Raw genomic sequence first — 12,500 nt, 5'->3', positions numbered from 1 at the left:
GACGCTTGTAAATGCCAGGTCAGCAATCCTTCCTTTTCAGGGTCGGGTCAACGGGTTCTTGCCACAAAATGTGGAGTCATGGATTTCATCCGTCGATGCCCATTTAAATGCCAAACAAATCGTAGACCCTTTTGTACAATTACAAGAAGCTAAAAGTTTTATAGATTTTTCTAAGGGGGATGCGAGTGCGTATTTAAGAGGTGTTTCATTTCAAGAAGCAGTTTCCTGGGATGATTTCAAAGTTAGGTTATGCGCGGTCTATGGGGGTGAGGAAGCCTTGGATGTAGTATTAACGTTACGAAATACACTTAATCAAGCCACTGTGAATCGGCTTAATGTTATTGAGAGAGCAGCTCTCATAGCTGATAGGCTTAATGAATATCAGGACATTTTAGGTCATTCCACTTGGGTTACTACCGATAACATCTCCGTGAAAGATTTTTTACGATTAATGTATTTAACTTGCATGACAAGTTTTGATAAGAAGTTAACGCCTGCAAGCACGGAATTGGATGTCTATAAACAGATAAAGAAACACATGTCCAAGTGTCCAGATCTCGATCCCGTGTTAACTCAAGTTTTTGCAAAGAATGAAACAAAGCCACAAACAGTGAACGTAGTTAGCAGTCAAGTAGCGGGAATGACGTGTTATAACTGCAAACGTCAAGGTCACTTAAGCGCAGACTGCAGAACGAAATTCTGCTCGATTCACAACACTGCAACACATTCATATAGCCAATGTTACTCGCGTAAGACACAACAGAAGCCCAGATATACACAGTCAATTCCACAGTCAGTTCCATATGGAAATAAAAAGAAAAATCCTCATTTTAACAATAAGAAGAAACAACCAAATGTCAATGCAGTTCAGAGTCCAAAACAAACAAACACTTCTTCGAATATCGCTGAGCCTGGGTCGTCAAACCAGACCTCGCAAGGTCAGACTAATTTTCAGAATGTGCAGAGCAAAGCAAATACCACATAGTTAACTCTAGAGGGGAAGAGAGTGATGTTGGGTCAAGGTCATTCATGTCAACATCAATAGTATTGAATAATCAATTTAATATTTTATCAGATAATTGTGAGACAATAGATTTTCCTATGAAACACACGGTCGAATTAAGTAAAACAGTGCATGCTCCCGTAGATTTGCAACGAATTCATACAATAATAAGCCAAAATGAGTTACGGCCAACCTTATATGCTGTAAATTTAGAACACAAATCCTTTACGTTATTTTTTGACTCTGGTAGTCCACGTAATATCATGGATTTGAAGACACATCATTTGTTGTTTTCGAACTTTCCGATTGAAAAATCCGGAATTAGACTTTCGGGTATAGGAAATAATGAATTAAATGACATAGGCATAACTCATGTTCAGTTCAGAGTCGGTAAACGCACGTTTGCCGATACATTTGTTGTTGTAAAAAACATTAATATGTATCCAGCTGTAATTATAGGATACCCATCTATGGGAAATCAAAACATTATCTTAGCCCCTGCCAAGCACGGCGTGTATATCAAAGGGAAATTCTATAAGTCTTCTAATACCTTAAAATCAGTTTTGGATAAAAAGGAGACGACAGATGTAACCGTAACGTACGTTGAAGAACCAATAACTTGTCTCACTAATAAAGAAATAATATACGCGACCCAGCAGAATTCTCGTTCACCCGTAATATCATCTTGCACACAATCTATCGAACCAAACGTATCTTCGAATTTAATAGTGCAAATAAAGAAAACATTACCGGGATCTGAAATATTAATCCTTTCCGATACTTTGAAAACTAACGGATTGTCTGTCACACAAGCTATTTATACAGTAGGCTCACATCAACAATGTAATATTGAAGTCTGTAATCATTTAAATAACACTTTAGTAATTCACAAAAATCAACATATCTTGGATGTAGAAGTTTGTAAACATCGTATTCTTACCGTTGCTGAAATCAATCACTCTCAATCAGTTGCGGATGAATCCCTTTTGCGATCTATTAAAAATAAAATCAATAAAGACATTCAAGACGAAGAAATTCAGCAGAAAATTTTTGAACTTTTAACTAAATATCATGATGTTTTTTCCACTACGGATGGATCCTTAGGAAAAACAGATGTGATCGAGCATCAAATAAGGTTAAAGGACAAGCAGAAAATTATCTATGTACCCTCGTACAGACTCCCTATGAAATTCCAGAATGAAATAAATGATGAAGTAGGTAAAATGCTAGAAGAAGGAGTCATTAGGAAATCAAACAGCCCTTACAATTTTCCTTTAATAGTTGTACCGAAAAAAGATCGAACATGGCGTATCTGCGTCGACTTCCGTCGTCTAAACGAGGAAACGATCCCTGATCGATTCCCAGTGCCATGTACTGACGATATTTTGTCTTTGTTAGGTCAGAATAAATATTTTACCAGTTTGGACTTACTTAAAGGCTTTCACCAGATATCATTAGAAGAAGATAGTATCCCATACACAGCCTTCAGCACAGCCAGGGGACATTATGAATTTTTACGGATGCCTTTTGGTTTACGTTGTGCTCCTATAACATTTACAAGAATGATTAACATAGTGTTTGGAGACTTGTTAGGGGATATATTGCATGCCTATATGGATGATCTTGTAATCTTTTCCAACACCTTAGAAGAACATCTACGTAAGTTAGAACTAGTACTACAGAGATTAAGACAACATAACTTAAGGGTAAAGATTAGTAAGTGTGAATTTTTCAAAACAGAATTAATATATTTGGGTTTCATGGTGTCAAGCCAAGGTCTTAAAGTAGTCCATGATAAGGTGTCGGCTATACGTAATTTTCCCATACCTACTAATGTCAAGGGAATACAGCAATTTCTGGGTTGTAGTGGATATTACAGGCGTTTTATACGCAACTATTCAATAATAGCCGCTCCTTTAACTGATCTTACGAAGAAGGGCGTAGATTTCATATGGTCTGAGCAACATCAACAGGCGTTTAATACTTTGAAAGATGAACTGTGTAGTTCTCCTATCTTAAAATTTCCTGACTTCGGTAAGGAATTCTTCATTGCAACAGACGCCTCAGACTTAGGAGTAGGAGGGGTATTGCTTCAGCAATATGATAAAAAATTTTTCCCGATAGCTTTCTATTCTCGAAAATTGAGAACTTCCGAAAGTAAGTATGCAGTAATAGACAAGGAAGGGCTAGCTATTGTTAATTCGCTAGTGCATTTTAAGTTCATAATTTACGGTTATCCCGTTAAGGTTCTTACTGACCATAAACCACTAACAGAGTTCTTTAAAGGCTTCAACCACAGCCCTAAACGAACTCGGTGGCATTTGATCATTCAAGATTTTGGCGCAAGAATCGGGTATTTACCTGGGAAAGCAAATATCATTGCGGATGCATTATCACGCAGCCCCGTGTCATCTTGTACAGAGCCTTTAGCTGAATTAATAGATATATCAACATCCATGCCTATTGTAAAAACAATATCTGAACAAGAAGATTTAGGCTGGAGCGCTGAATTGTTACAGACTGAGCAAAGAAAAGATCAGAAAATAGAAACAATTATAAATGCTTTGAAAGGCAATCATAAGGAAAAGGAATATATAAAGTATAAGCAGCAGAATTATATAATCAAGGATAATATTCTGTGTAGGACTGTGACAAGGAAAGCCCGCAATACACCACATGTAACTAACGACCAGGCAGTAGTACCAATCTCACTTATTTCCACTGTCCTGAATTGGTTGCATTCAAATCCATTACATGGACACCCGGGGTTCTCATTAATGTCACAGAAAGCCAAATCATTGTTTTATTGGCATACGATGCTTACAGATATAAAAAGACACATAGCTAATTGTCGCACATGTCAGGAAAACAAAGGGCATACGAAAACACCTGTCAGCCTAGGAGCTTATCCTGTGCCCAATCAACCCTTTGAAAGAATACATTTAGATTTGTTAACAGGATTTTACGAGTCAGACAGAGGAACTAAGCACCTCTTAGTAATTATAGATGCTTTAACTCGATATACAGAACTAATAGCGCTTAAAACTAAAACTGCGATTGAATGCGCTAGGAAGTTTTACGAGTGTTACGTTTGTAAACAGGGAATTCCACACATGATAATCTCAGACTCGGGTGGTGAATTTAATAATCACTTTCTTACCTCATTGTGTGAATTCCTCAGCATAAAGAAAATAAATACCATGATATATCACCCAGAGTCAAATGGGCTAGTGGAAAGAGCAAATAGGAAGATATTAAATATATTAAGGGTAACACTAGGGGGATCAGACCCCAACTGGGATATTGCAATACCGGCGGCACTGAGTACTCTGAATCATTCATATCATATATCAATTAAAATGTCACCGCATGAAGCATTGTATGGTACCCCAGTTAGAACGCCTTTCCATGTATTAACGCCTACAACTAATCTATCAAATCCTTTAAAAGAATGTATAAATGCAAGCAAAAGTCGATATGATATCCTTCGAAAGAATTTAGAAGAATCACAAATCATAATGAAAAGGAATCATGATAAAACAGCGAAACCAACTAAAACATATACCATGGGTGATAACGTATATATTCAAATCAATGTACGAAAAGGGCTCAATTATAAACTAACACCTAAGTTTGAAGGCCCATTTAACATTTTGGAAACATTAACGGCCAATAGGTTTAGAGTTCAAAACGTATCCCAACCCACGGATGAGAGAATAGTACCATTGGCTCACATAAGAAATTGAAAAGAAAAGAGAGGAAAAGAAGTGAGGGAAAATTTTTTTTTATTTTATGTGATTAAAAGTTTTCTTTTTAATACAGGAGTAATTACATATATTTTTCTCGTTACAGGTTTCCAAGATGAATTTTTTGTTGTTGGGAGTGATATTGTTCGCTCAGACATTTTTCTCGTGTGGGATGAGCTCTAAAACTAAAAGTATAAATTTTAAATATGGCACTATAGTTGAAAGACAAGAAGACGTTTTTATTACATCAACCAACGTAGTTGTAGAAGTGAATATGCAAGCAATTTTTCTTCAAGAGAATGATGTCACTAGCTTAAGAACCGCCATTTCAAGGTTTTCTGCCTCATTGGAGGAGTTGCATAGAAGACATTTTCATTTGACTACAGAGAGTTTGCTTGGATCAACATTAAAAGTTGCAGAGATGCTATCTGATGACTTGAAAAATAAGACTGATGAGACAGGATCTTTGGCTTATGACCTTTTGATGTGGACTGTAGGACACGAACATAAAGAAAGACAAAATCCGTTTATTTATGCTGCATTAAACATCTTTGGGTCTGTTGCAAGTTTAGGTTTAGGAATTTCCAATCGTCTTAAAATTAGTAATCAAAATAAGAAAATTGAGTTCTTGACTCATGAAGATGAATTGATTATGTCAGAACTAAGGAATCAGTTAGCTTCAATCAATAAAATTATGGATTTAGTAAATGAACATTCAAATAATATCATTCAGATTATGGAAGTACAGGATTTGTTGGCAACATTAACGTATTATGATTCAAAGATAGATCACATACATAACAGAATTGCACATTTCATTGAGAAATCCAAGGATTATGTAGAAGCTATCACGTTAGCAACTAAAGGTGTACTGTCGCCCCATTTGTTGCCTATAAATTACTTAAAGTTAATTCTGGAGAACGGAAGGGATAAACTAGGCTATGTTCCTTTGTTAGACGAACATAGGTTAGAATTTTATTACAGCCTAATTACAGTAAACGTTGATAATAACAAGATTATGATTACAATTCCCTTTGATTCTTCTGATGCCTGGCAATCTTACAGGATATCACCATTTCCGACTTTCATGACGAATCACTCAAATCCAGTAATATCCAGTTTGACAGGACACGTATTGATTTCCCCAGACAAGGAAACATATACTGTCATTAAAGACTTAAATCAATTAACTCACTGTTCAGACGCAATGGATAGAAAAATATGTACAGCTGACTCATTTGAATTCCATAAAAACTTAATGGATTCATGCGAGTTAGGTATAGTGCTAGACGGTGCTCTCTCCCATACAAGTGAAAATTGTCTGGATAAGTTTTATCCCTTTGACAATAATGAGTTCAATTGCAGACTGAACAATGGCTCGTGGATACGATACGACAAGGACGGCTTCAATGTATCATGCCCTGACGGATCCACGTCCTTCACCCACATCTTCGTCGCAGCAGATGGTTGTATCGGGACTTCCCCTAATTCCATGGTGACTGGTCTACGGACACTCATCAGAGAACGAGCCTACTTCGCGAACTTCACGTGGACCTCTACAATGCCAGCACTCCCTCTCCCGTATAACAGACAGGTTGCAAAGCGGTTGATGAAGCTTACCGAAAGGGACCACCTGTCACCGACTTATAAGGAAATCCTTCACCCCATACTACTAGCAGGTCTGGCTTTCACGGTGGTGATATTTATCGCCGTGAACATTCTTGTTTGGCGTAGGTTACGGCACAGCAGGCAGCTACAAAAGAATGTTTCGCCTTGTCCCGACAATACTCCGTATTTAATTCAGTTTAAAGCCGTTTGAAGTGGCCACCTCATTCGCTAAAGGAGTAAATTGTCGGAAAGAGTTTGTAAGAAAAGCTGTTAGTACGCTAGTAATATGTAATTGAAGAAATTTTCTACATTTGCATTGTTAAAAATACATTTAAAACAACATTTAAAAAAAAAAAAATATAAATAACTTTTTCTCTCGGCATCTAATAAAATATATAAGCCGGAATGTTAAAAAGAAAAGAGAAAAAAAAAATATATAACAGAATCTATGGGCATCTAATAAAATATGTCAGCCCTATATATATATATATATATATATATATATATATATATATATATATATATATATATATATATATATATATATATATATATATATATATATATATATATATATATATATATATATATATATATATATATATATATATATATATATATATATATATATGTACGAAACCGTGGTATGTGTACGTACCAGGAATTCGTGTTTGTGCACTAAAAAATTGAGTATTATGTTAATCTATGTTTCTGACAAAGGTAACAATTATTCTTTAACAAGTTACCGAATCATATGTAAGTCAGTAGTTTTTTTTTTGGTACCATATAATCATTTGCTAGCAATGTACCATATATATGATCTTTATTTTATCATGCATTTTTTTCTTTGCTTTGGTAATATCTTTTTCATATGCATTATTGTTATTATTTTTTAATGTGCCTATTTGGACATTCGTCCTCGTTTGATTATGGCTAAAGTTAAACAAAGAATAATACATATGTCCAGTCACACCTAGTAACCATGTTTTGGCTTGTTGTTAAATTTTTGTGAAAAAATTGAGATAGCTGGCCGAGCTTATGTAATAATTAAAATAGTTAATATTACATGTTTAAAACACATGACGTAATATGTCATTTTGGATGAAGGTGCTAGCCGTGGGACTTGCTGTAGTCATTCAAATCATAAACAGGACGCACAATGCAGCCTCAACAATGTGACATTTTTCTTAAACGTCAACACCATGCATCAGCGTGTGAAAGTTTGTGACGTCACCGGATGCAGGTGTCTTCCGAGATTGTGACGAAACTGTTATATAAACTAAGCATACGATATCTGTGATATCGATAATTTAGTCAGTTCATATCTATACTTCACCAGAATTGGTCATCTGACCAACCCAGCTTCCTCCAGTGATGGAGATGTTTAACTCTGTTGTTTTTAACTAATAAATACTTTTAAAGCTAATAAGATGTACTTCGTTACCCATCTATACACATCTTAAACAACACATATTCAATGTGTGCTTATAAAAGTAGCACACTAATAAATGTTATAGTAGTTAATTTAGAACATCTAAACTTATGACGCTTATTAATGCTTAGTTGATAACAAAAAATATACTGCTTTTCGACAGTTATCAATTTTTAAGTGATATCTGATTCGGGATATTTTGCTCTTTTCTTAGTTACTAAAAACTTCCATGGGTGAATGTTATAGTAGTTAATTTAGAACATCTTAACTTGTGACGCTTATTAATACTTAGTTAATAACAAAAGATATACTGCCTTTCGACAGTTATCAATTTTTAAGTGATAACTGATTCGGAATATTTTGCTCTTTTCTTAGTTACTTGAAGCTTCCCTGGGTAAATGTCCTGGAAGTGAAGCGGGTCAGCTCAATAAGGAAATTCGACTACATGGCCCCAACCCACCGACTTCGATTCCGGCGACCAGAAATTGAGGACAAGGTCCCGTTCTGGGACATCCCAAGGCCAAGATATCCAACTTTTGATGAGACCCAGATGATCACGTGAGAAATCTCTTATATTTATGGAGTTTTCAGGCCTCTGGCCAGAGTACAATTTCTTTTTATGTATTTAAAGTGAAGGTAGGTGAACTACGTCATCAAAGTTATTAGCAGGGAGTTTGTGCCTTGAGTGATAATACTCCTTTCCCTCCCCTTCTGATCTTTGTCTTGACGTAGGGAGACTTTCCCTGAACAACAAGCTCTCACTGAACAATTAAATAAAAAACTCTTATATTTATGGAGTTTTCAGGCCTCTGACCAGAGTACAATTTCTTTTTATGTATTTAAAGTGAAGGTAGGTGAACTACGTCATCAAAGTTATTAGCAGGGTGTTTGTGCCTTGAGTGATAATACTCCTTTTCCTCCCCTTCTGATCTTTGTCTTGACGTAGGGAGACTTTCCCGGAACAACAAGCTCTCACTGAACAATTAAATAAAAAACTCTTATATTTATGGAGTTTTCAGGCCTCTGACCAGAGTACAATTTCTTTTTATGTATTTAAAGTGAAGGTAGGTGAACTACGTCATCAAAGTTATTAGCAGGGAGTTTGTGCCTTGAGTGATAATACTCCTTTTCCTCCCCTTCTGATCTTTGTCTTGACGTAGGGAGACTTTCCCTGAACAACAAGCTCTCACTGAACAATTAAATAAAAACACAATTTCTCCGCAATATTATTCCAGCATTTTGTATTTCCCCACCTTATTGCTTCTTGTAATGTATGTATTTTCCACTTCACAGAGCTTGACAGGCAAAAGTCCGAAATGTTGTATACAAGAATAAATGAAAGATTATATACCTTTCTGTTTTAATGCTACAGTTCCTCACTCGATTATGCTTTCCTTCGACTAATGATAATAGTAATAATGCTGATAATAGTAGAATTTCGTGGATCCTGGTTCCTCGATGAGTGTGTAACTTAAGCAGGTCACAATAGGTCATCATTACTAGATATAATTTACCCCAAAAGAGCTTCATATAAAAAATAGATATTTTGAACAATTATTATCTTTCTTTTGTACTTTTCTACTCTTTTTTTTAGGCTGTCTATTCCCTTTACTTTAATGTTCGCCATGCTCACCCCACGAAGACACATTTGAATTCGGGCTATTTTTCCCGTTTTCCCTAAATATCTTACAGCTGCTGTCTTCATTCATTCTTTCATTGTTTACACTCCTAAGTCCATTTTATTGAGTCTAGCGTTCATAAGCATAACTGCAAAAATTTACTTCATTCATATACAGCATATATCTCTTTCTACGCTTACAGTCAAAGGATCTCAGTTTAACCCATCTTATTAATTCCTACACAATTTTAATTAGCTCTCTTATCTTTTATTCCATATTTAATATAATGTTTTGTATACTGTTTTACTTATTATATATGAAATTTATACTTTTTATATACTTTTATCCAACTTTAATCCCGGAATTTCAACAAATATTCTGAAATCACACTCTGTAATACAATACAAATTTACCGATATTTTTGTCTTTTGATACTGTACCTATAGCATTAACAGTTTTCTTTTCGATATTATGTTATTTGGCTATAACATAGTTTTATTTATCATTAAATTTACATTTATAGCATTTATTTAGCAAATCTATATATTTTTCTTTCATATCCCTCCATTTTCTGTCCATTTATTCGTCTATAAGTAGGCTGTCTACATTAGCTTACCAGCTAAGATAGTAAAGACAACCGCGCTTTTATCAATTTTGTTTCTTATTTCAAAAGTCACATAGCTTACTTTTGCTATATTTCTATGCTTTAATACTTTATTATTAAGGAATTCCATTTCATCTTTCTATTTTTCATTCGTAATCTACCACCCCATTTTGCTGTGTATTATTCTCTATAGGCAATTATATATGTACTGAATTCCTAGTGTGTTAAATTTCTTTGTGCATTAGGTACCCATTGCATTTTTAAATACGTTTTCTACGGTGAACTAGAGCCAAAGAAAATGAATAATAGCATAATACCCCAAACTCTTATATTTCATGACAACGCAGTCACACGAATAAGGAAATAAAAATATGCTGTTACGTCAAGTTCATATTATAATATGGGATTATATAAGGGATTAGAGTTAGTTATCATTTAAATGCTGCTATAATCTTTGTAATCTCACTGAATTACAACGAGTTAGGCTCACACGCAATAATTTTTTTTTAATACATAATGCCACGAACATATTTTGTGTTTCAGCTACAATGTAATGATCAACAATGGTTTTCGGATGTATATGTTATTGAGGTATTTTGCTGAAACTCATACATTTTCGGCATTTTTTGTATGTCAGCTTAAGATTTGCCTTAACAGTAACTGAGGACGAACCCCGTAACTACGATGTGAAAAAATAAATTAAAAAAGAATTGCTATGAAAATTAACGAAAGGAAGCTATATAGTGAACCATGATGCTGTAAAGACAATTTCATAACGCCCAAAGGTGTGCAGGTTAATGATAACATAAGATTACCTAAACCTCAATTTCTAATGGCTACTCATGAATTGCCGAGGCAAGGGACAGTGACATAGCCCTATCAAGCAGTACAGTGCCCTACAGACTGACCATATATACATATGATCAGCGCCCAAGCCCCTCTCCATCCAAACTAGGACTAAGGAGGGGTAGGCAATGATGACTCAGCAGATAGACCTATATGCTCCCTCAAACCCACAATCCGTAGCTCACAAAGAACTTTAGTTAAAGATCAGTCATGGATGGCGGAGGCGAGGGACAGTAACAACTGATAATTGGAGAATGCCCTAGAAACTGACCATTTATATACATATCAACACCTGTGTCGCTCTCCCCTCAAAGTAAGGCCATAGAGGGCTTGGCAATAGCGGTAGGACTATGGATGATGATGTTGCAGGCACTACAAAAAAACTATCGAGCTTGATTGGGTCTCGAATCTCAGTGCAGCAGATCGCCAGGCAGGGACGTTTCCAATAGGCTATCACAAATAAACAAATTGAAGAAATGTTCGAAAAGTTATACAAATTATTAATTTTACGGGAAATGGTAACTATAGGCCTATGCTAAATGGTGACACTAAAATGAGCAATTTTAGTTTTTTAAATGAAGAGAATTATGTATGACTAGACCACAGAACGACTTGGATGGTGTGGTTATGTGTTGAGGATGGATGGTGGGGAGGGAGTGAAGAGGTTTTGGGAGGAAACTGTTAGGGGGAGAAGATAGAGAGGGAGGCAGATCATCATATGAAGGATGATGTGGAGAGAAGAGGTGTACTGTGAGAGGACGCCTCTGATAGGAGACACTGGTGAGGAAGCATCAGGCAACCGACTCTTTAATGTAGGGATAATGATGGGAAAGAAGAAGCAGAATTATAGTGACTGAAATCCTTTCTTTATCTGAATGGCAATACCCTTGACGATTACTAGAAAAACGAATTGATGTTAAATACCCAGAAGTAATAACATGACAGTGTGAAGTAAGAAAGTGATCATGTACTTATGGTGTTTACTCTTAGATAGCGAAACTAATGTTTCCTTAGGTAATGACATATGATTGTGGTTATATCATGAAGAAAATTATTCTACTTATAATTCCCGAAGTTGGTCATGGATCGGTGGACTTAGCAAAACGTATAAGTATTAAAAGAGAAACAACAGGTAAAGAAAAGTTGTAGAAAAATACAGTATTTCCGTAGAAATTCGCTTTGATGAATATTTGGGTTAACAAAAAAAGCAACCCCAGTACAGCTCTAATTGGTTGGAAAAGTCTAAAGTATGTGAAACGGACACTAAACTAATAAACAACGTAATAATTACGGTATATAGAAATATAGCACCAAAATCAAAGCACAAAGTAATTCCAAGTAAGTTAAAACCAAATGCAAGAATAGATAAAACTCCCTTTGAATGATAATTTGCCGATGACACCTAGGTTTGAAGAAATTGTCAATAATTTCAAAAAACAAATACAAAAATAAACAAAAGCAAAATTAGAATGCTAAATATTATCTTATGGGCAATAGTTGCGGTACAGCACTAAAAACTAATTCATAATTTTTTGCCTTTTTATTATTATTATTATTATTATTATTATTATTATTATTATTATTATTATTATTATTACTTGCTAAGCTACAGCCCTAGTTGGAAAAGCATGATGCCCTAAGA

General features: G+C 35.2%; 1 protein-coding gene across 1 annotated transcript in view; it reads left to right on the top strand.

The window, feature by feature from the left end:
* The window catches only part of LOC137655503 (protein O-linked-mannose beta-1,2-N-acetylglucosaminyltransferase 1-like), a 37,378-nt gene extending 29,027 nt beyond the window's left edge, over positions 1-8,351 (top strand). Inside the window, exon 15 of the mRNA XM_068389401.1 lies at positions 8,165-8,351. Within this exon, the coding sequence (XP_068245502.1) occupies positions 8,165-8,351 (187 nt within the window). The remainder of the gene's footprint in view (positions 1-8,164) is intronic.
* The last annotated feature ends 4,149 nt before the right edge of the window (positions 8,352-12,500 follow it).

Source organism: Palaemon carinicauda, chromosome 16 (genome assembly GCF_036898095.1).
Source record: "Palaemon carinicauda isolate YSFRI2023 chromosome 16, ASM3689809v2, whole genome shotgun sequence".
NCBI lineage: Eukaryota > Metazoa > Arthropoda > Malacostraca > Decapoda > Palaemonidae > Palaemon > Palaemon carinicauda.
This window is presented reverse-complemented; position numbering and strand designations above follow the sequence as displayed.